General features: G+C 51.8%; 10 protein-coding genes across 10 annotated transcripts; 5 read left to right on the top strand and 5 right to left on the bottom strand.

The window, feature by feature from the left end:
* Nucleotides 1-355: 355 nt before the first annotated feature.
* Nucleotides 356-2,195, bottom strand: rpt3 (proteasome regulatory particle base subunit RPT3). Its single transcript, XM_025719307.1, has 6 exons — nt 1,903-2,195; nt 1,805-1,846; nt 1,647-1,745; nt 1,307-1,593; nt 566-1,242; nt 356-514 (listed from the first exon to the last, which is right to left on the bottom strand). Exons 1-6 carry the CDS (start codon nt 2,058-2,060, stop codon nt 368-370), a joined length of 1,410 nt encoding a protein of 469 aa, XP_025576008.1. The 5' UTR covers nt 2,061-2,195; the 3' UTR covers nt 356-367.
* A 966-nt stretch (nt 2,196-3,161) lies between these two features.
* On the top strand, nt 3,162-5,026 carry BO80DRAFT_454687 (Zn(II)2Cys6 transcription factor; the record flags this gene model as incomplete). Its single annotated transcript, XM_025722078.1, has 6 exons — nt 3,162-3,174; nt 3,240-3,677; nt 3,736-4,043; nt 4,101-4,234; nt 4,288-4,924; nt 4,979-5,026. The coding sequence occupies 6 exons, from the start codon at nt 3,162-3,164 to the stop codon at nt 5,024-5,026; spliced, it is 1,578 nt and encodes a 525-aa protein (XP_025576007.1).
* A 159-nt stretch (nt 5,027-5,185) lies between these two features.
* Nucleotides 5,186-6,453, bottom strand: BO80DRAFT_54459 (sugar O-acetyltransferase). The gene is made up of 2 exons (XM_025724593.1): nt 5,906-6,453; nt 5,186-5,841 (listed from the first exon to the last, which is right to left on the bottom strand). The coding sequence occupies exons 1-2, from the start codon at nt 6,118-6,120 to the stop codon at nt 5,403-5,405; spliced, it is 654 nt and encodes a 217-aa protein (XP_025576006.1). The 5' UTR covers nt 6,121-6,453; the 3' UTR covers nt 5,186-5,402.
* A 1,083-nt stretch (nt 6,454-7,536) lies between these two features.
* On the top strand, nt 7,537-11,060 carry BO80DRAFT_54336 (putative ARID/BRIGHT domain protein (SWI1)). Its single transcript, XM_025724591.1, has one exon. It carries the CDS (start codon nt 7,817-7,819, stop codon nt 10,772-10,774), a length of 2,958 nt encoding a protein of 985 aa, XP_025576005.1. The 5' UTR covers nt 7,537-7,816; the 3' UTR covers nt 10,775-11,060.
* An 804-nt stretch (nt 11,061-11,864) lies between these two features.
* BO80DRAFT_354187 (mitochondrial 54S ribosomal protein mL49) lies at nt 11,865-12,645 on the bottom strand (the record flags this gene model as incomplete). Its single annotated transcript, XM_025715689.1, has 3 exons — nt 11,865-11,915; nt 11,976-12,352; nt 12,486-12,645. The coding sequence occupies 3 exons, from the start codon at nt 12,643-12,645 to the stop codon at nt 11,865-11,867; spliced, it is 588 nt and encodes a 195-aa protein (XP_025576004.1).
* Nucleotides 12,646-13,084: 439 nt separating this feature from the next.
* On the top strand, nt 13,085-14,555 carry BO80DRAFT_444363 (eukaryotic translation initiation factor 3 subunit E; the record flags this gene model as incomplete). Its single annotated transcript, XM_025721424.1, has 3 exons — nt 13,085-14,229; nt 14,282-14,476; nt 14,537-14,555. The coding sequence occupies 3 exons, from the start codon at nt 13,085-13,087 to the stop codon at nt 14,553-14,555; spliced, it is 1,359 nt and encodes a 452-aa protein (XP_025576003.1).
* Nucleotides 14,556-15,515: 960 nt separating this feature from the next.
* Nucleotides 15,516-16,008, bottom strand: BO80DRAFT_354087 (uncharacterized protein; the record flags this gene model as incomplete). The annotated part of the gene is made up of 3 exons (XM_025715683.1): nt 15,516-15,704; nt 15,782-15,823; nt 15,892-16,008. 3 exons carry the CDS (start codon nt 16,006-16,008, stop codon nt 15,516-15,518), a joined length of 348 nt encoding a protein of 115 aa, XP_025576002.1.
* A 1,237-nt stretch (nt 16,009-17,245) lies between these two features.
* BO80DRAFT_54310 (uncharacterized protein) lies at nt 17,246-17,768 on the top strand. The gene has a single exon (XM_025724590.1). It carries the CDS (start codon nt 17,282-17,284, stop codon nt 17,621-17,623), a length of 342 nt encoding a protein of 113 aa, XP_025576001.1. The 5' UTR covers nt 17,246-17,281; the 3' UTR covers nt 17,624-17,768.
* A 515-nt stretch (nt 17,769-18,283) lies between these two features.
* Nucleotides 18,284-19,903, bottom strand: BO80DRAFT_424507 (ArsA family ATPase). The gene is made up of 4 exons (XM_025719306.1): nt 19,706-19,903; nt 19,208-19,635; nt 18,542-19,131; nt 18,284-18,480 (listed from the first exon to the last, which is right to left on the bottom strand). Exons 2-4 carry the CDS (start codon nt 19,592-19,594, stop codon nt 18,432-18,434), a joined length of 1,026 nt encoding a protein of 341 aa, XP_025576000.1. The 5' UTR covers nt 19,595-19,635; nt 19,706-19,903; the 3' UTR covers nt 18,284-18,431.
* A 703-nt stretch (nt 19,904-20,606) lies between these two features.
* BO80DRAFT_424506 (hydroxyisourate hydrolase) lies at nt 20,607-21,516 on the top strand. The gene has a single exon (XM_025719305.1). The coding sequence runs from the start codon at nt 20,698-20,700 to the stop codon at nt 21,277-21,279; it is 582 nt and encodes a 193-aa protein (XP_025575999.1). The 5' UTR covers nt 20,607-20,697; the 3' UTR covers nt 21,280-21,516.
* The last annotated feature ends 543 nt before the right edge of the window (nt 21,517-22,059 follow it).

Below are 22,059 nucleotides of genomic sequence, written 5' to 3'. Positions count from 1 at the left end.
CATTCACATTAGATTCGCATCGCGATGTTGGGGATGATGGCGCGCTGGATTCCCGAGGTCCCCGTTGCTGGCGCCTTATCATTGCTCGGATCACGCGAACCCGGCCGCGGGTGATGATGTAAGACCGCCTTCCATGCCTAGGTAGGTTCGGTGCCTGCCTACTTTAAACTAGCGCAAGCGCCTTGTCAAACTGGCCAACAGCTGGAGACAGGTACAATCTACTGGGTACCTATCGCCCAGGCAGCAGATACGTTCACCTGTAGGTCCCTACATAGCCGTCCAGAGTGGAGCGTGCGTCGACACAGCCCAAGACAAGTGGCGGCGCTGATGTGTTCTACCGTTGTACTGCTTGCACCCAACAGATAGGCTACTCCAGCGGAATACCCAAATGCATCAGTCGTTGTCCTAATATATGATAGCCTAGATTTGGTAATACAGCTAACTGTCCCCCTATTCGCCTTGAGCCATCCGATATCCGGCTTGAAGTACGCTCCACGCTTGATTTACCGGTAGAATTCGAGTCTGTGTTCCTTGTTAGCCGTGTCCTGATGACGAAGTGCATAGACAGTGTCTCGTACCTATCCGCTTCCTGCCCGGTCTTGACCTGAGCCGCATAAGCATCCTCGAGGTCGGACTGAATGATGTTGTAACGGTTCTTCCGGACGGCGCGGAGACCCGCCTCTTGCATAATAGCCGCAATGACCGCACCGGACAGGGGCTCGTTGCGAACGATCAGCGAGTCCAAGTCGACTTCGGGGGACAGTGACATCTTAGACGCTATCGTAGAGAAAATCAACCGGCGCTCGCGTCTATCCCTCAAAGACGGGAACTCGATCTTCCGGTCCAAACGACCCGGACGTAGCAAGGCCGGATCCAAAGTATCCGCTCTGTTAGTAGCCATGATAACCTTGACATTGCTCGTCTGTTCGAAACCATCCATCTGATTCAGGAGTTCCAGCAAAATACGCTGCACCTCACGGTCCGCACCGGTTTGGGCGTCGAAACGCTTTGTGGCGATGGCGTCAATCTCGTCGATGAAGATGATAGCCGGAGAGTTCTCCCGCGCCATGCGGAAAACATCACGAACCATGCGAGGACCTTCACCCAGATATTTCTGAACGAACTCGGAACCGTTTACACGAATGAAGCTGGCAGTTGTGCTGTTTGCCACTGCCTTGACGAGCATGGTCTTACCGGTACCGGGAGGGCCGTAGAGAAGAACACCACGAGGAGGATCAATACCTAGATGGGCCAGTATTAACAATCGAGCTTCCTGGGAGTGGAGCGAGGAGAAATATAAGCTCACCGATTTGTTTGTAAAGGTCAAAGTGCGTCAAAGGCAGCTCGACTGCCTCCCTAATCTCTTGCTTCTGCATGTCAAGCCCACCAACATCTGCATACGTCACATCAGGCTTCTCACTTTCACCCAGCATAGCAATGGAGGAGTCCGCCTCTGGGGGAAGGATATCGACAAGGGCATTAGAATGACGGTGGAGTGCGACCGAGGATGAGGGCTTGAGCTTCTCGCGGTCGAGGGTGGACAAGATACGGACGACGTAATTCGAGCCGGTCGACGACTGCACAATACCGGTACTGCAATATGTTAGCTATTTGATGCTTCCCTGTAGCTTATTAAAGCGCCATACTTCTGATCGATCGCTTCCATAAACTGCCCAATTACCAACGGCACGCTCTGTATCCGCTTGATCTCCTCCTGCGCGCGGACGAGTTCCCTCTTCAAGCTCCTGTACAATATCCGGCGTTAGCCAAACAACCGGACAATCAAAAGTGTGTTATAGCTTGCCTTTGCTCATCCTTGATGTACTCCTCTTGGAGCTGAATGTACCTGTTGTTGAAGCGTCAACGAGTGCTGCGGAAACCGTCATCCTTGCTCGTACGTACTCTAGGTGTCTCTGCAGCCTCTTCAGGGTGGCATATTCATCACCTCCATCGTTTCCTGTGCCTTCGAGGGAGTCGATGTTGGGAATCGTGTCCAATGGAGCTGCCTTGGTGTGAGGCGTGACGTTGTTCGCCGGAGTCTCGACGGCGACGTCTCCCATGGCGGAATCTAGGTCGGAAATCAGTGCAGATGCGAAAAAGAGCTAGCGCAGATATTTGTAAGTCGGTATAAATGCCCTCCAGAGACGAAATGATCGATCAGTCGTGGGTAAGTTGGAGAAGAACTTAGCTGGTTGGATCTATTGCGTCGATGCCAGACAGCCGGGCTCACGAAGCTCACGGCAGTGGTCATGTGACCTGGAGCTCGGCGGCCCATCAGTGGCGATGGGGCATGCCTATCGTAAGCAAATTCGACCTCACAGTTAGAAGAACTGGGTATGCTTATTTTCTTCCCTTTGGGTTTAGCTTGATGCTGTTTTATATCCATCCAGGCTTCTACAGCATGATGTGTGTTCTCAGTAGTTTCCATACCATATCAATAATGTGCACAAGTTCTCCAAATATCCTTGGTAGTGAAAATATATATTGCTTATCTGAGGAGTCCACCTGCGTATTTTCATTAAAGGATAGTTCCTGACACTAAATGTTGAGCACGGCAGAAGTTATATCCTCTCATGCAGTTCGAAGCCCGTCGAATTCCTAGTGCTCAGCGGAAGCTACGTTGTGTACCCAGTCAATGGAGTCGTGAATGTCTCCTTGTACTCCGTACAACGGACCATGACGACCTGCATAGACATTACAAGGATGAGCCGTCTATTGTGTTCATGCTGGGTAACATAGAGAGTCTGGTGTGGGTTATTCTGAGCTTCTGCGGAGGCAAAGAGGGTCTCACCTATAGTACTCCGTACCTACGGAGTAGATCCGAATATCTTCCAGACTGCTGGGCTGAATGAATGCCTAAAGTGGGAATGGTGGACATCGACGAGCATCACATGATGTGAAGCAAATTACATAATCAAACGGTACCTGATCGGGTAAAATATCCAGCAGCCCGGCCATGGATGCCCCTGCTCAGGACTCAGATGGTGGCACAACACACCGTGGGCTTAATTTGATCAATAGCAGTGATAGTCATTGGATACTCTCCCATTTAAGCTCCTGAAATGAAGTGCAACCCATGCATATGATATCATTGCTTATCTAAACCCGGGATTTATCAATCATCCTTCCCATGCGAAGGATAGCCTATTGTTGACGGCGGAATGCCACGAGCTGGTAGGAATCTACCCAGTCGTATGACCGTGATGAGCTGCTGGTCCGATGCTTATATCTTTTTGCAGGTCCCGCATGCCTGACCTGCCGGCAAAAATGCCGTAAGTGCGATCGTGCTCGTCCTGATTGTCAACGATGCATCTCGAAAGGTTTAGTATGCGGGGGATATCCAGAACAGTTCCGATTTTGTGGAATTGCCAGTCGAGGTAAATGGAAGGGTGCTCGCATCCCAGTGAGCAGTAGAAGCTCCACCAGAACACGAACAGGAGTAAGCGATGCAGCCTCGGAGACCAATGTATCGACGCAAGAAGTTACTGTGACTGCTCGGCTACCTTCAGAAGGTGACCAAACCTCTGCAGCCACCTCAAATGATAGCTCGAAGTCCCCAGAGGAAGCGCCTGTCCCGGGAAGCCCTCCCGCAAAACGCAGCCGGCCACTGCCAGAGCTTCCAGACGATGTTACCACACTTCTCAATTCTCCTGACACAGCCAGATTGCTAGGCCACTGTAGGTTCTGCCCTCGGACAAAGAAACAGAGTACATATTTATTGATACAATACTGCAGACGATGAGATTGTCTGCCCTCATCAGATAGCTGAGGTGGGAGATGACGCAGAAAACCCATATCGAGCGTACATTCTCCCGTTGGCCCGAAAGAAGATCGGCTTGTTGTATGCCGTTCTTGGACTTGCTGCTTCTCACCTTGGGCGACTGACTGACGACGAGTTCCTACACGAGGCTACTGCAGTCGAGTACCGAATGAAGGCCATACGTGCGCTCAGCGAGGAAATCCGCAAGAGCCAGAGGACGTCTCTGCTCGAAGACGAGCAGGATACTGTCTTGGCGATAATTCAGGTTTTATTACTTCATGATGTAGGTTTGCGTTATCCAGCTCCTCCAGCTTGAGCACACGGACTGACCGGGCGTTAGATTTGCGAATCAGGGGTTTCGAGCCATGGAATTCATATCACAGGCGCCATGTCCGTCTGTAAACAGCTGCTCATTGCCGAGGGACTGCATGGTCGACGTCAGCGGGCTGTGTTCTTTCTTGGTAACCTCGCCTGGTATGTCATTCATGTGTTGTTTCTGAGACAAGGCTGACTTAGCAATGAAACAGGCTTGATATTATTCGAGCATTTGCTGGATCAGAAAGAATGTGTTTTTCCCAGGATATCCGCGAGTTGGTTGCTTGCGCAAGCGATAAAAAGTTCGAATTGGTAAACGGGTGTCCTAGAGAAGTCTTCCTGGTCATTGGTGGAGCACTGGAGAAAGCAAAGGAATACACACTGGGTTGGTCAACCTGGGATGAGTATCAAATTGCCTTGCTCCTAGCGAGGCATAAGCTCTACTCGTGGGACCCACAAGGGAGGAAGTATCCTAGTACTGACCCTCTTTGGCTGGCCATCGCGGAGGCTTTTCAGTTCGCATGTATACTGCGCATTCTTCGGTTATTAGACCCGTCCAAGCCAGCAAGCAGTCTGGATATACACGAATGTGTCAGAAGGATTCTTGACGCAACGGCGTTGATCTCTTCGGACTGCTCGTTACTGGAGCTTCTCGTCTTACCTGTTTTCATGGCAGGAGCGGATTGTCTCTCGCGCCATTCGCAGTATTATGTTCTGACGAGACTGCACGAAATCGAGCGGAGGTCGGAATTTCGCAACCCAGTTCCAGCTGACTTACTGAGAAAGGTGTGGGATGCTCGTGCAGCACAGGCACCAGATGATTCCACAAACATCTCATGGACGACTTTCGTAAGTGGCCTTGTTCGAATTGCATCTTTCCCCCAAGCTTACTAGTCGGCCCAGACACACTGTCCAGGATTGGCGCGACAACACGATTATTTGATCATATGAGGGTATACGCACGGAGGACTTGCACTGACCGAAATGACTCGATTGCGATAGACGCGAGTTTCATAGAATTCTGTCTGGTGGTGGTTTTGCATTTCCAGTTACACTCACTCCCTGGACTAACAAGTTACCTTGTTCGATTGCTACTGGTGTTGATAATGATGAGAAGTTCAAACTGCTGGTATACTATTGTCTATGGTGTGCCTATCGCTAAGACGACGATCAAATATTGGGAACAGTGTATGATTACTCGGATTGGCCTTCTTTAGGTTCTTGGTCAGGGTCCATGCTCGTCTCAATCCGGCGTATTATGCGGGCTGGGTTTCCGGCAACAAAGTGGAAGGGAGGCACGTCCTGGGAAAACAGTTACTCAATGCTGTTACAGAGACGAGGTAGTCAAACATAACACCAAACTTACCTTGGTCACGACAGAGCCAGCTCCAACCGTGCTTCCCCGCCCAACAGTTACCCCGGCTAAGATGATTGCGCTACCTCCTATCCACACGTCATCCTCGATATGTACCTCCTTGCCGGCTTCTGGGCCTTCCAAGCCTCGCCGCACGGCCGGGTCCATGGGATGAGTCGCCCCATAAATACAGACGTTTGGACCGAAAAGCACTCTTTCACCGATCGTCACAAGACAGGTGTCGAGAACAAGAAGGTTGATATTCAGAAAGGTGCCCTTTCCAACCTTGAGATTCAAGCCATGATCCACGGAGATGGGAGGTTCCACAACTGGATCCGTGTCATTGAAAAGCTTCTCGTCTTCCTTGGGATCGGGATGGACTGGTGGTAGAGGGCGCTTATCACCCAGAATGCTATATATGAGGTAGTCAAATCAGAGAAGGCTCCTTGCTCGAAGAATGCCCAAAAAGCTCTCACTCACTCTCGCCATAGCTCCACCCTGCGACGCCGGGAGACCTGGCCAGCTTGGTTGAACCTTTCGCACGCTGCTTTACAGCGTTCTCGATTGGCTTGGAGGTCTGCATCCCAGGCCCAATAAAGCTCACCATTGAGCATTTTTTGCCATTCTTTCGATGTCGCCATGATGACAGCCCAGTGTTGCTGTCAGATGGGGATGAGTACTCTGAAGACATTCAGGCGAGGTTGACGCTCCCTTTTATAGAGGACTTAGAGGCCTCAAATGGAATAGAAGTCCGCATACTCTAAATTTGGATAACATCGCGCGGGGTCGTGGCCATTCATGGTCCATGAGACGGACCAACTGGGCGGTTGGGAATACTTCCGAATTAGGCAGGTCATGCCTCGACCGAGGCAACATCGGGGAATGGCGAACCAGACGCACTGAAATGAGTAGGTTGGAAGAAATACGAGATACTGTTGGTGGGTGTAGTCTGGCAGACAACACAACTAGGTATTCCTCAATACTATGCAAATTATGCAGCGATGCGTGGTGACAATGATTGTGCGTGGTCTTGTTCATAAAACGCAGTACGCAGCACTACTGTAGTACTGGCGATAAGTTGCCTGTGAGGTTATGACGTATCCTTGGCCCGTGACGATTACCTAATTTGCCGCCAAGGTCCGCCTACTGTTTCGGCTCACCCCTTTTACCCGCGCCCGACTACTACCGACTTGTGCTCTGCTCCTGCTGCTGCTGCTGCTCCAGGCTGGTTGCTGCTGCTACGTACTACTGGTAAGATAACTTACTGGAAACCCTTACGCCAGTCCCATCCATACTTGCCTATCGTTTTGTTCCCTCTTCCCGTCCGCTCGACTCGCGTTCTCGACTCCTGAGGCGCCTCTGATCACTCCACGCCCGTCCCCATTCCTGCCTTTCCCAACCCCGTGTGCCTCCACCTTTCCAGAAGGAGACGCCCCCTCCTTCCCTTGGGGAACAGCAAAGAATCTAAAAAAACAAGATTAAACGGATCCAATAAAATACCAAATTTCAAGGTACTGCAGTGTACCAAATCTTTACGGAGCTTTAAGTCCAGGTACGCCTGTCATTCCTGACTATTGATTCCCCCGCTTGTCTCCCAGTCATTGGATTGCCTTCCACACGCCTCACACAACTGTGGCCACGCACTAAGCGCTGGCCACCCTTTCACCCATTCCTCGGGACCACCACGCACGTTGCAAGCCCTCGCTGGGGGGGTCCTTCGTCCATGGGTTGCAGGCCGTTCTATGGCTGATCCATCGTCCTGCTTTCGATCATTTTTAATTCTGCAGCTTGTTGTCACCTGAAACCCCCAGGCCCCGACCCCTGCCATTTGCTGATCGGACTTCTGCCACCCAGTGCCGCTCGCGACGCCTCTGCAATTTTCTGCCTTTTGCGGTACCAGCGACGCTCATGGTCCCGTGACTTGCTCCATCTCCTCGCAATCTCTCTCTCCGGCCTTCCAACCACTGCTATTCGGGACCGGCCTCCATCCGCTTGTGAGTCGGCATTTTTAGTTGTTCAGCCTTGTCGGTATGTACATTCTGCCTGTCCCTTCCAATTTTCCCTCTTTGAGAAACATCAATCCATCCCCCCCTCCAGACTATATCCCCTTCCCGTACCCGTTGGGGTGGCTGTTCTCGGTGTGGTCGCTGCTTCGTGTCGCAGACCGAAGCGCGACGCCCTCACTGTCAGCTTCCTCACCTGACGCGTCTAGACCCTCTTTTCCCTACAAACCTTGGTGCTTGTGTCATATGCTCCTAAAAATTAAGCTTATGATAACTGTACCACCGCTGTTCTTGTCGATCGCGTACCGATGATGGCCTGGCGGCTTGTGTCATTTTTCTGACAGCTCTGGTCACCTTACAGATGGGTTGGCAAAACCACTCGACATGAATGCCTGGCTACCCGACGCCTCGAACCTTCCGAACCATGACAATGGTGCTTTCCATCAGGCGACCATTGATCCCTCAACGACATTCCTTCACACCTCTCCTACCCCCGACCCTACCCAGTTCCAGCGCATGTTCAATGGCGTGCCGCGAAATGCATCTCCTGGCTTCCACAACCCTAACCAGGTGATTCCTTCCAAGAGGCCGCGACCAGAGGATGGTATGTCGATGTCGCCCCGACAGGCCCCTGGCGGCATCGCTGCGTCCCGGTCACAGACTCCTCATCAAGTGCCATATCCAGGGTATCAAGGAGCTGCCAATGGCGCGCCCCAATATCCTCCGCATCCGACCCCGTACCAGCATCTCCAGCAAGGAGCTTCTCCGAACGTTACCCAGTCTCCAATTATGCAGGAATTTGACCAACACGGTGTACAACGGATGGGTACGGCTTCCCCCAGTCCATTTTCCCCAGCCGGCCCTCAAGTAGGCTCTCATATGTCTCCGTCGCAACCGGATCATCCGAGTCGGGTCAACACTCCGCAGAACAACTCATTCATGCCTGGTCAACCCTTTCCCCAGGCTATGGGGCCTCAGTTCACGCCTGCGCCGGCAATGACGTCTGCCACAGTGCAAGCACCAATGCAGGCACACTACGGTGGCATGCCCCAGGGATATCAGCAGGCGATAGCTGCCCAGCAGCAACAGCAGCGAATGCATGCTATGCAAATGCAAAATCAAGGTCGTCCGATGGCCATGAATCCCGCCATGGCTGGACGACCCGTGGCAGCTGGGATGAATGCGATGGCGAATCCTCAACAAATGGCTGCGATCAGACAGATGCAACAGACTATGGCTAAACCTCCCAACCCCGAAGGGTTCATGCGGTCTTTGCAGAAATTCATGATGGCGCGGAATATGCCCCTAGACCAGAGTCCTCATGTTTGTGGTCGTCCAATCAACCTAGTTCAGCTTTATGCCACAGTCATGAAGCTGGGTGGATCCAAAAAGATAACCGCCACAAATATGTGGCATGTCATCGCGCAGCAGCTTCAATTCCCCCCGATGCAACTTCAAATGGCCGTACAGGAGATTCGAGAGCACTACCAGCGGAACCTTGCGGCATACGAACAAGCTTTCCTCAGCACGCAGCAGAAACAGTTTGCGGACCAGATGCAGCAGACAGCGGTGCCCCGCCAACCTAGTGATCCATCAGCATTGCAATTCCAGTCTCCAGCCATCAAATCGGGCCAGGGTTTCGAAAATGCGCAACAGATGGGACACCCATCGCCTGTCGCCGCGTCTGTACCAAGTACTGTACAACACAATCACAGTGCCTCGAACGGGTTCGCAACACCCACCCCTGTCAAGACTCAGGGTAAGCAGCAAACTCAGCACCGCCTTAGCATATCTCGCCAGTCGCAGCCCCCGGCGACGCCGCATGATCCTACTGGTCAAATACCTAGCCAGTCGCCTGCGCCGTCCGGCAAGGGTTCAAGTCAGATGCCTGGAAAACCTTCGGAGCAGCTAGATCAGTCGTCCGATCAGCCCTTGAAACACCAGATTGAGGACCCCTTTAAGCCCATGGTCTTACCCGAAAGCAATTTCCATGGTCTGATAGCTGTCGATGAAATGTATCAGATTGGAGAGGAGATCTCCCGATTTAAGCCCAATGTTCCCACTTTTGCCGAGCTGGGTGTAATCGACATCCACGCTCTCACGATGAGCATCAAGTCCGGGATCCATGCGGAAATGCGCATGGCGTTGGACACTCTTACATCTATCTCTTCTGAGCCAGCGATTCAAATCTCTTTAGACAACTGCGACGATCTGGTGGAGAGCCTAATAGAATGCGCCGAGGACCAGGCTGAGTTCCTTGCGGAACATGCCGCAGAAGTGTCCGACATGATGCTTCTTTCCTCTTATGAGGAGGTAACTCGTGGATGCCAGTCGGAGTGGACGACCTTAGCGGACATTCCTGAATTTGGAAGTCTTGACTACGAATTAGACCGTGCCGTTGACCGCCTCATCTGCATCACTACTATCCTACGCAACTTTTCGTTCATCGAGTCGAACTTCGGGATATTGTCCACGCCTCCAGTCATTCAGTTCATGTCCACTATCATTCGTTATCTCGGGACTCGCAATATGCTCCTACGGACGCATCAGAACACCTTGGACTTCATGAAGGACACGGTTACGTACCTGAGCAACGTGGCCCACACCATTCATTTGCCGAGTAAAGAAGAAGCCCTCTGTCTTTTGCACTTCCTTCTTTCTTTTGCGCCGTTTCCAGGACCAATGGGTCCAGATGGCATTATGTTCACGTCATACAACCCGTCAATCCATAAGTACACCCCGGCAGCGGTTGACAGCTTAGCCAAGCTTTTGGCACGCGATGAGCCCAACCGGACCTTTTTCAGAGCGATTTTCTCTGGAGATGGTACCTCAATTCAACAGGAGTTGCTTACCCGTGCCTTTGCACTCGCCATTTGTCCGGTTCCTGACCAGCCCCGAAAACCCTTGGCTATAGCGGATGCTCGCAAGGTTTTCCTCATGCAAGGCCTTCTAGCTGCAGATATACTTTCAGGGTTTGCAGATGGTCCCATCGCCAAATCATGGCTGGAGTCCGTTGACGGGTTTGCCATTCATCTCCTCCGGCTTTCTTGCCTCCTGAGCACGGAACGATTCCCCTCACCCAACACCAATCCACGCCAGTCCCATGCCGCAAGAGGTCAGGCTGAAGCGGAAGCCTCAGCATACAGCTCCATAATAAACCGAGGCCTGGCGATTCTGCGCCGATTGGCCGAGAAATCCAAACTCACCGATTCAAATGCCACATTACGTTTCCCGTCGGGGATTATTCCAAGGAAAGAGAGCCTGCTTGGGGCTTTGTTGATGCCTAACATAGATCCTGGTGTTGTTCGGCAATTGATAACTTATGCACGACTTGCGGAATGATTGTGGTCACTTCTGGACGGTTGACCTCTTGAGTCGTTTCTAGCGAGGGCAACCAAAAGCTTTAGCCACGCTTTGAGCATGCCTTGTTGATGTTTGCTTCTGTCATGTCTTCTATTCATCTTGAGTAAACCACTATCTACATCTCATTCTTCTTTTATTTGCCCTGTTTGGCGCCGGTGGGAAGATTTATTGAGAGGCGTGACAATGTGTATCTCTGTGTTTACCGCTGTACAATGTTCAATACCCTCGGGCGAAAAAAAAAATCATGCATGATGCCTAAATGGGTAACTTCATATCATGGTCATCAACTACACAGACCTGGCAGGAAGCTTTGGTTTCCGGCTGATCGTCCTTCGTAGTTCTGGTGTCGCGAGTAGTATATTGTACGAAGTGAGCTAACAAAGACAGGAAGGGATGCCCGGTGATCACCGTAACCTGTTTTGATGTATCACAATTACCTCGTACCCGGTATCTTGCAACATGTCATACCGCCAGGTTGGTAACAACCGCGCTGAGCGGAACGATAGAGAGAAAGTGGAAGGGGGGACGTTAAGATTGATTGATACTACACACTAGATAGTGGGGGGGGGCGACCACTGTCTGGAGCACGCAAGCAAGACATAAAGTACCGAACCCGCAGCAGTTGGCGCCGTAGACTTGAAAAGATCACGCCAGTATTCAACAGCTAGATAAGCTCCGCGAAAATGAAAGAAGAAGAAATGGCGACTGAACACCAGCACTAGGAAAATAATACACGGGAGAGGACTAATGAAGTGGGGAATTGGAAAAGAACAGAAAAAGGGAAATAAAGGAAGTGAGGAATCCTTCATAACCATCGCGTTCGCGCGTATGGCTGGCTGCTTATGCTTGTTTTCGTCCCATCATCTGTCTGCCCTTTTTTTGGGACCCAGTCTGCGGCTGCGTATGTTAAGTCCCTGGATCCCTGACGCTTTCCGTGATATATGTGACAATAGACATGTGTGTGTGTGACATTATCGTCGGGTTCAATGGGTTGTTGACGATGAAGAGTAGTGGGTAGTGGGTAAGCGAAAGGGATCCAGGGATGCATCCGTTTCTCTTATTCTCTTATTTAGAAATTACGTTCCTCCAGGAACTTCAGAATCTCGGGTTTCCGCCAGCCCTAAGAGAAGGAACCACGTTAGCTTCGTGCTGCTCAGGTGAAGGGTCGTGTAGAGCGTACCTTGACAATGATGTGACCGTTAAGACGGTTGATTGTGACATCTTGGCTCTTGGGAGCGCGCGGGTCGCCCGACTCAACGCCCAAGTACCGTGCCAGATCACTCCTCAGGGCATCCATATCACCTTCGGTCTTCTGAATCTTGGTCTGCTGCTTGGTTCCGCCGGCCTTGGTGACGAGGTATACGGGGAGCTGGTTGGAGGCTGTGCGACGGATGAAATAAGGGAGGTTGGTGAGTTGGAGGTCAGCGGGCGGTTGCGACGGGGCGTTCTCCTTGAGAGTCTGAGATTGGCGCTTCAGTTGAACGAGGAAGGTGCGACATTGCTGGGCGGCAGTCTTGGGATGTGAGTTGAAGCGGGAGGAGGGACGGAGAGCGAGTTCTAAGAGTAGGTCAGATCGAAGCTCCACCGGATTGTTTGGTCTCTTTCTAAGTTTTTGCTGTTCAGGAACAGCCACGCTGACTGTCACGGAAGACAGCAAATGATGGAACGGACGGAAAGGGTCGCAACGTACGAGAGGGAGACAATCTAGCAGCGGAACATAGCGTGGAGAGCGAGCTACGCGTTCCGGAGGAGGCTCTGAACTGTGAAGCCTTTTGGAGATAGAAGGGGAGGGTGGTGGACTGCTTGCGAGCGGCCGAGCAGACCGGCAGAGACTGGAGAACGGACGCCATGGAGGTGGAAGGGATGGGGAAGGAGAGGCAACGGAGACAGCCGAAACGATTCCTAGCAGCGAGGGAATCGAGCACCAACCCAGGAAGGCAGTCTAGTCAGAGAGGGGGGAGGAGGGGAGGAGAGGAGACCGGAAGCACCGAGGGAAGCGAACATACGACATGCAGAAATGAAGCGATGATTTCTTGCTTCGGCGCGGAGACCTTCCGCTAGGCCCAGAGGGGACTAGCGCGCCTTGCAGCCCTTCGCCCACATTTTCGCCAGCGCAAAAGCCGCCGCACACTGACTCTGTCTGCCCATCCCGAACAAGGTCGCTCTCCATCCATCGAGATCGCTTCCTTTGCTGGTTTTGTTCTCCCCTCCTTCTTCCCCCCTCCTCCTCCGTCTCCCCTCCCCCCCCCTCTCCGACTCCCCCGGTTTATCCACTCGCTGCTCTTCACCATGGCAGCCAACGTTCCTCCTTCCGCTGAGACCCTTCTCAGCGGTGCTGCCGCCCACCCGCCCAAGACCGCTGAAGAGATCGCCAACCAGTATGACCTGCTGCCCAAGTTGATCCCCTACCTCGACCGCCACCTGGTCTTCCCCCTTCTCGAATTCAGCTCCGGAAGCCAGGATGATGACAAGGAGATCATCCGTGCCAAGTATGAGCTGCTCAAGCACACCAACATGACCGACTACGTCGCCAACCTGTGGAAGGAAATCAACGACTCCGACAGCATCCCCGAAGAATTCATCAAGAAGAGAGAGGAGGTCCTCGCCAAGCTGGAGCACTACCAGGACCAGAGCGCCAAGATCACCGAGCTGCTGCAGGATGAGAGCGTCGTCGGCAACCTGCGCAGTGACAAGGTCGCCAACTTGAAGTTCCTCGAGGAGGAGCACGGAGTCAGCGTGGATATGGTCAACAGCCTTTTCGACTATGGTCGCTTCCAGTACAGCTGCGGTAGCTACGGCAACGCCGCCGAGCTGCTGTACCAGTTCCGTGTCCTGTCCACCGACAACGACAAGGTTGCTTCCGCCACATGGGGTAAGCTCGCCTCGGAGATCCTGACCACCAGCTGGGAGGGTGCTATGGAGGAGGTCCAGAAGGTCAAGGATTCGATCGAAACCCGTCTATTCAACAACCCCCTGGGTCAGCTGCAGAACCGCTCCTGGCTCATCCACTGGTCTCTCTTCCCCTTCTTCAACTACGACCCCGCTCGCGATGTCCTGACCGACCTTTTCTTCTCCCCCGCCTACATCAACACCATCCAGACCAGCTGCCCCTGGATCCTGCGCTACCTCGCCGCCGCCGTCATCACCAACCGCAACCGTTCCCACAAGAACAGCAACGTCTACCAGAAGCAGCTGAAGGACCTGATCCGTGTCGTTCGCCAGGAGGGCTACGAATACACCGACCCCATCACCGACTTCGTCAAGGCGCTGTATGTTGACTTCGACTTTGAGGAGGCTCAGAAGAAGCTGGGTGAGGCCGAGGATGTGTTGCGGAGCGACTTCTTCCTCGTTTCGGCTGCCGATGCCTTCGTCGAGGCTGCTCGTCACCTGATCTCCGAGAGCTACTGCAAGATCCACCAGCGGATCGACATCAAGTATGTCCCCTCGACGTGACGGTTGTTTCCACCGTGCTAACCGAACTCTTAGGGACCTGTCTACCCGTCTGGGTCTGAACCAGGATGAGGGTGAGAAGTGGATTGTCAACCTGATCCGCGACACCCGCGTCGACGCCAAGATCGACTACAAGGAGGGCACCGTGATCATGAACCACCCCCCTCAATCGGTGTACCAGCAGGTCATCGAGAAGACCAAGGGTGCCTTCTTCCGGACGCAAGTTCTGAGGTTCGTCTCCACCCCTACCAGCCGACTTGTTCGACATGTATACTAACATCATACCCACAGTGCTGCCGTTGCGAAATAAATGACACCCCTTCTTGAGTTTACTCCGAAACAAGAAATCTTCGTCCTTTTACCGTTCTCTTAAGTTCTGTTCATGTTAGTAGTATTCCCCGCCGGAGTGCGGACTTCCTGATAAATGATGGGACCAAAGCAGAGTGGCATCAGGCTGGCGTTCAGGTGGTCCCCTATTTTTCTTTTCCTTTCCGGTTTCGTGTCTCATTTTCCCCCACTACCTATATTCGTTTATTTCCCCCCCTGTGTATCTCTTCTTTCTTTTTTTTTGTTGACACCCTTCGGGATTTTAGTGTGATGACTCCTAAAAAAAAAGAAGTACCGTCAATTTTATCCACAAATATCTGGGCATCTTTTTTATCTGATAAAAGGGCCGATCAGGAGGAAGAAAAGAAAAGAAAAAGAAAAGGGCGAACTGGGAAACAGGGACCGGGAAGAACAAAAGCGCAGTCCTTGCACATACACACACACATACACAAACCCCCTCTCCCCTCCCTTCTGCTGGGATATGTGTGTGTTTCTCTCGTCAAGGGGAGGGAGATATCGCTAGGCCACGTGTGATCGATCTATGCTGTTACGAATGATCTATAGAGATGATGGAATTAAATACTTAACCCTAAACCCCGTGCCTGGATCTGATCTCGACTGTTTGTTTTGTGTCTGGTTGTATTATGGAGCGTCTCTATCGCTTTGACTTTCTCGGCCGTATTTTCCGTACCCTAAAACAGCATGATCACATGCCGTATGATCATGCCGTATTCCAGCAGCGATTATACAGTCTCAGTCTCAGTCTCAGCTGCCTCGCAATTGAAGAAACCCCCGAACCCGAAAGAAAGTTCAACAAACCCAAAACCCCACATATTTAACAACAACAAGGTATCTGTGAAAAGAAAGCCCGCTGGAGAAATCAGGACAGCACACGCGGCAGGAACGTAAATAATGTTGAATGACAATTCTTCTTTCACTAAAATCATCGAGTTCGTCGAGTTTCATATTCCATCGGTCTCCGACGACTTCCGGACATCCCCACTGGTACGATTTCATTGATATAGGGTTCGGTTTGTCTGGTGGAACTGCTGATGCCTGCGTCCCCCGCCATTCTGAGGGATTCTTGACGTTCGTACTCTCGGGACATTGTTGCAAGGTCGTCGATTTGTTCCTATCGGCCGTCCCCATGTCAGTAGCTTTGGTAATATGGGTCTAAAAGAAGTAGAGAAGAGGGAGACTGCGACGGACCCGTGTGAGAGGTACACCGACTATGAGGTAGCCGTCACGTCCCTTATATTCATGATCATATGTTAGAGAGAGTTGTTGGTCATTTGCTTTGTGTCTTTGGTATAGTCTACCTGGTACGAGTATGGTCTGACACTGGCCGATGGCCCTAGAAAGTATTGTATGTGGCCTAAGACAATGTGACGCGACAGTCCGTATCCTGGAAGCCAGTATTGTTGGACTTGAGACATAGTCGTGGAGTGAGAACAGCTAGCGCGGATATGAACAGGTATGAGTGAGGGAGCGCTGGACGTATATTGTTAAGAAAGAACTACTTTCGACCATGACGGCTGTCGTTTGGAACCTTCAAGAGGGCCGTATAAATAGCCAGGGCAACTTTCTGGTCATGCAAGGAAAGAGATAACAAACGGACATAAGCTTCATTCGTCACGCCTCGGTGGGCTCGATGTGGATATGTCTCTCAAGTGTCGGGATGCCCTAGGGCAATGTGACCGTACATGGCGGTATCCATCACTAAGGAGTTGATCAGCACACCCGTCATCGGCCTGAGAAAAGTCTTCCTGTCGTGATTGCGCCTATGCAAATGTGGCTTTCCAAATAGACTCCTTTACGAGCAAAATGGAACGTCTGCAAGGCCTGCTGCTCACGTCCGATTCCGGGGAAACCGCCTCACTCTTTCATCCAACCCCTTTGCGCCGGTAAAGTGAGGCTTGGTCCTCAAGGAAGACTTGCAATTTCCGCAAATCGAATGATATTGCGCCCGGCACTCGCGTTCCTATGTTTTCGAATGCTTGGCTCTTCCTGCGGTGAACATGCACCACTGAAGTGGTCGGCGATGGATGTATGTAGTAGGGACTGTCTGTGTGATGCCGTGGCTCCAAGGGCCGAGCGTCTCAGATGCAGCTAGTATGCTATCTCGAAGTTTATTGGTGAGCGCCCCAGATCTTGCAGACCCAAAGTGGTTTCGTACAGTTCGGGATTTCTTGCGTCTCGAGTCCAGGCATTCGTGACACCTGCATGGGACCCGGGCCATGATATTAACCTGTTGGTCGCAGATCTATGAGGCCATCTTGAGCCCACTTAGTCGGGTCCGCTAGGCCGGACTGATTGAGCCCGAGGATCTTAACAGTTTGAGTCACAGTCATCGGCCCGATCTCGCTCTTTCTTTCTTTCTTTCCCCTTCTTTCCTTTTCTTTCCCGTCCTTAATCTGACCTGTATCTTGTACTGCCTGAGCCGATGGAAGCGTGGGGGTACTTCGTCTGTATGCAGGTGGATCCAGCATTTATCATCGTATGTCGCAGAAGCAAAAGCCAGATAACAGTTGCATCGGTCTAATTTTCTATGTCACGATTGCAAGATACTATCGTAGCGACCGAAAGCCACCGGCACGGTTCATCTCTAACAATCGAGCTAGTCCTCACTAGAACTAGATACCTGTTGATCGTCGAAGGCATATTGCGCGGTAGGTAGGCTTTACAAGGGTAAAAGGCAATCAGCCTATTATGCTCCGCCCCTTATTTTCGCAGCTTGGGCTGCGAAAGCTCTGGTGCCTAGCCTTAGCCAGTGGCCACTTGCATCAGGGCTTGAACAAATCCGATTCGGTAGCCAGCCTTGCTTGCATGGGCCGGTCTAGCTATCTAGTAGCCAAACTGGGAAGACCAGCTTTCATTTCCCTGCCTGTCGCTCATCAAGGCCCTGAAGGAAGAGGACAGGACTTGCTTCTGTTATTGCGGCCAGGGCAACGCAGACACAGCACGCCCCCGATGCCCCACTGGGTTGAATGGATCTGGTACCATCTATTCATTGCGGCAGCTTGTAGTATACCATGTAACAATGCAACATAGAGAGCCAACCGCAATTATCTGTATGATCGGCTTGCGATGTGCCTTCTATTCGTACAATCAATCGTCAGCACGCAGATATTTGTTTCACAAAATGTCTTTCGGACCGAAACGGCCTTGCTCTCACCAATGACGAAGCATCGGAACCCAGATAAATCATCCCTGCTCGGAACCATTGCTTTTATTTGTGACTTCCAGTGGTCGTAGCTTGTCTTCCGCAGGGGGCTGGGAGTGAGGCTGAACAGAGAGTCAGAAATGCTTGGACTACAAAGAATCCGTGTAAAGTATCAGAAAGAAGCTTTGTCAATGAACTCACCATCAGATTGTCCAGGGGCATGTTGCTAGGGGAATTAGTTATCACATTGGAGCTAACTATAGGGCGGGAGGCGCCGAGGCGGTGATTTGATTGTGAAAAGGCGATCGCTTGAGGCGAAGACCCACAGGTGATGTGATTCGATCTGCGGCGAGAGTACTCATGCTTAGATCTTTGCAGATGCGGCTAGCGGGATCCTTAACGAGGCGATATAGTGAGGCGTTGACTAGACAGAGCGACGACATCATGGGAGGAAGATGGGAGAGGAAGATGTGAGCGGGGAATGGAAGTGGAGGCTCCAAGGAGAAGGCTCCAAGGAGAAGGCAAAGAATAAGCAGGCACGGGTGAGGGGCAGAACTAAGCAAGCCCGCAGAAGCACGGGTTTCAATGAGTGCATCTTCATGCTTCGTGTATTATAGTCTATACTCTTTTCATGACTCGTCCAAATAACAACATTTCGCCGCAAATATCATACTGAAACTGCTCCGCCAATCCACCTTAGTTGCCCTCCGGGGGAACATACGGGTTGACAAGCATGTCGCTGAACCTGCCAAGGGAGTTAGCCATCACGTCGCTTCCCTCACATCCAAAATTCGGCGATGACTTACTTCTCAAGCTTCTCCTTGCCCCGGACCTCTTCAACCAGTAATGGCATTCTGACCACGTTGAAGTCTTCATACAGCTCTTCGATCTGCTCCAAGTACTTCTTCTGCATCTTCCTCCGTGCGTTGCATTGTTCACAGGCGCTGCTTTGTTTGGGGAACAGGAGCTGGTTGACCACGATGGCATGGGTATCGATATTGTAGCTGGTAAGTTCCTGGATCATGCGCTCGGTTTCGTATAGAGACAGGAACTCGGCAATGCAGACGCAGACGAAGGTGGTCAGATCGGCGTCCTTGAACTGCGAGTTGACCTCGCTGATCGTCTCCCTCAAGGACTCCATCTTCTGCAACAGTTCGTCGATGTTCTGGCCACCCGGCAGACCACCACGAGAACCAAGAATCGAGTTCAGCATGGGACCAAACTGGGACGAGAGCTGCGACAGCTTCGCGAGAGCCTTCTCCAGCACTGTGGGGAATTGGAGGAAGCGAAGAGTGTGACCTGTCGGTGCAGTGTCGAACACAATAACCTCGTAGGACAGAGATTTGACCTGCTTCAGGACTTCGGCAAAAGACATAGCTTCATCGACACCGGGAATCTGACACAATCAGCCATCTTCCGAGGGAGCTAAGTTGTAAGGCTGGTTAGCTAGAGTGCGCCGTAGGACAACGTACACTGAACGCCAGATCCTGCATCATTCCACCGACACCCATGCCAGAAAGAGGGTCGTCTCCTTGGCCTTCACCACTGGCCAAGAGGTCTTGAATGCTGCCGTTCGGGTCGATCTCCATAGCACTAAGGTTCGAGTATCCGTCGACAAGGCGGGCCTCCTTTCCGAACTTCTGTCCGAAAGCATCGCTCAGGTTGTGTGCGGGGTCGGTGGAAATAAGCAGAACGGACTTGCGAACTTTGGCAAGCTGAATCGCTAGAGAGCAAGAAGTCGTGGTCTTGCCGACACCTCCTTTACCGCCGACAAAGATCCAGCGCAGGGTCTTCTGGTTAACCACCGACTGGAGGGTGGGCTCCATGAGATCGTCGCTATGCACAACGGCGGAAGACATTTTGATGCTCGTCTAAATCAGTACCGACTTCGATTCGTTGTCTGAGGAGGCGCGATTGAGTGAGCTTTCGTACTAAAGAGGTTATATCGCGATCTTGAAGCTTGGACTTACCACGTATCGTTTCCCCGCAGAGGCCCGAAACTTTCAGTAGTGGCGGTTGGAGAGAACTTCGAGAACTTTCTCGGGAGGATTGAGTCACCCGCACACTTGTTGATTGTTCAAGAAAGACCAACTCAGGTCCGGATGATAGGGGCGCAAAAGCAAGGTGCTGAAAGATCAGGTACGGTTACTCCAGTAAAAGGCGCCGCTACCAAGAAGCGTTTCCATTCGAGCTGTTGTGGCGCGACACGTGCTACGGGGTAGAGTCATTTTCTCTGCCTGAGGCGACCCCACCTGTCAATTAGAGTGACATCAATGCAACACTTTCCAACCGGAGATATGATCTGAGTCAGGCTGTTCTTCACCCAGTTCGAGAAATCAAATCTTCTGGCAGAATGTCTGCACAATAGGTCATTCGGTATCCATACCTTACCATCTGCCCTCGTATGGAGGCCTGTCTACCCCTCCCGACAAGCTTCAATCTACGTTTCTGGGCATTGAAGATAGGATTATGCAATAAATAGACGCAACCCGTCGTATACCTCAGCGGCATTACTAGACTGGATTAGACCGTCTCTCCGGAATACTGTGTGTAATGTCCGCTTGATGGAAATCTGCCCTGCGCTGCAGAATGGGCGAAGTCAGACCAGCGACCACCATGGGACATCCCGAGATCATCAGTCGGAGAACCTGAAGGCGACATTGCACACATTCATGCCAGAAGGAGAAAGTGATGACTGCTTGCAATTGCCAACTGTTGATTCGAGGACCCCTGAACCATTTTGAGTTGATGTATCATGTAGTAATACGAACCTTGATTGCGGTTCGAACAATCCCCACGACTTACCCCACTGAAGGTATACTCCGGCATCCCAAGGTAGCTCTGTCGGTGCTCTCCGATGCATGGGAAGCGGAGATAGAAAAGCCCTCTCGCGGCCGAACCCCCCCGACATTCTACTTTTCATTTTATTTCGAAACCCTCTTTTACTACATCTACCCTCTTAATGGACCCTGCAGAAGTCACGCCTTCGAGTGGTCAACTGGGTAAAATCACAGACCGTCTAAACCTCTACCGCAACCAACTCCTCCAATCCTCGAGTCCCTCCACAGAACCCCCCTCCAACAACCACAACACAACACCAAGCCCCCTCCAAACCCCAGCAACAATGTCTCGCGATCCCATCACCTGCCACGTCTTGAACACCCTGACGGGTACTCCCGCCGCGAACCTCCCAGTGACCTTGACCCTCCTATCCGGACCCTCCACCAGCCAAGATCCCCTCACTTTCCGCGCGACCACCGACGCCGACGGCCGAGTCAAAACCTGGGATCCCACCAGCGCTTCATCCCAATCCGTTCCTGGTATCCTTGCCGGACTCCCAGCCGCCGACAGCAAAACGAATTGGTCCGTTCGGTTTGACGTCGGTCCATGGTACGAGGCACAAGGAGTGGAGAGTTTCTGGCCCGAAGTCGAAGTGAAGTTTACGGTCAAGGGACGGGGTCGGGACGGCGAGGAGGGTTGGCGCCATTATCATGTTCCCGTGTTGTTGGGACCCTGGAACTATTCAACTTATCGGGGCTCGTGACGAATTGATAAAGCTTGGATACTGCCGATGGCCCGATAGATAGATGCGCCCGGATGGATGGGATCTTATCGCTCCAGACTAGTACTCCGTGCTCCGTATCGTGGAGCGCATGTACCCGTATGACGTATCTGGAGATGGGGTTGAAACAGCACGCTTATTATGGATTTGATACTTTGAGATTAATGAATCGCAAGTTGCTTGACTTGTATCCTAGAATATATTTGTAATTGCATGAAATACTGGAGCTAGCTGCAGTTCAACACGCCTCCTGTTGAGGGTAATGAGCAACAAATCTTGGAAAATTGTAGGGTGAAAATATATTTGTTCACCCCATATACTTAAAAACGAGGTATCACAGCTGCATCGGCTCTACATGGTACGCTGCAACAATAGCATGCAGTCTAGACTTTATGCCATATCCTCGGAAAGGCCTGCATGGCAACCGCTCTTCTGGTGGCTGCATGGCCTGGAAAGCTAAATCATGGCGGAAGTACCATCATGTATCTACTAGATCATTGGTAGAGATACCTCCGGGCGCTGAGATTTCTTGTCCTGCGGGAGAGGTGGGGAGGTGTTGACTTGCTGTCAATCTGGGCCTCTTAGCACTTGACTCTGGGGACTTAGGAAATACCCAATATATTTTCATGATTATGCAGTCGGGAGGCGAGCGGCAAAGCTAGGCTCGAGAACGTTGGGCCTAAAGGACGGCCTTACCCAAAAGTACGCTGAGTGACAGGGATCGTCTACAAGTCCCGGGTACGTAAGTGAGTAATCTTGTAC

Source organism: Aspergillus ibericus, assembly GCF_003184845.1.
Source record: "Aspergillus ibericus CBS 121593 unplaced genomic scaffold BO80scaffold_16, whole genome shotgun sequence".
In the NCBI taxonomy this organism is placed as follows: Eukaryota; Fungi; Ascomycota; class Eurotiomycetes; order Eurotiales; family Aspergillaceae; genus Aspergillus; species Aspergillus ibericus.
This window is presented reverse-complemented; position numbering and strand designations above follow the sequence as displayed.

Coding starts and splice junctions, on each gene's coding strand:
- BO80DRAFT_54310 (XM_025724590.1), top strand. CDS start 17,282: ATGCTCCGCCCCTTATTTTCGCAGCTTGGGCTGCGAAAGCTCTGGTGC.
- rpt3 (XM_025719307.1), bottom strand. CDS start 2,060: ATGGGAGACGTCGCCGTCGAGACTCCGGCGAACAACGTCACGCCTCAC. Junction 1,847..1,902: donor AGGCTGCAGAGACACCTAGA/GTACGTACGAGC, acceptor CTTCAACAACAG/GTACATTCAGCTCCAAGAGG. Junction 515..565: donor CGGATAGGTACGAGACACTG/TCTATGCACTTC, acceptor ACAGACTCGAAT/TCTACCGGTAAATCAAGCGT.
- BO80DRAFT_424506 (XM_025719305.1), top strand. CDS start 20,698: ATGGACCCTGCAGAAGTCACGCCTTCGAGTGGTCAACTGGGTAAAATC.
- BO80DRAFT_424507 (XM_025719306.1), bottom strand. CDS start 19,594: ATGTCTTCCGCCGTTGTGCATAGCGACGATCTCATGGAGCCCACCCTC. Junction 19,132..19,207: donor TGCAGGATCTGGCGTTCAGT/GTACGTTGTCCT, acceptor TGATTGTGTCAG/ATTCCCGGTGTCGATGAAGC. Junction 18,481..18,541: donor GGCAAGGAGAAGCTTGAGAA/GTAAGTCATCGC, acceptor CTCCCTTGGCAG/GTTCAGCGACATGCTTGTCA.
- BO80DRAFT_54459 (XM_025724593.1), bottom strand. CDS start 6,120: ATGTCTTCAGAGTACTCATCCCCATCTGACAGCAACACTGGGCTGTCA. Junction 5,842..5,905: donor TGGAGCTATGGCGAGAGTGA/GTGAGAGCTTTT, acceptor CCTCATATATAG/CATTCTGGGTGATAAGCGCC.
- BO80DRAFT_54336 (XM_025724591.1), top strand. CDS start 7,817: ATGAATGCCTGGCTACCCGACGCCTCGAACCTTCCGAACCATGACAAT.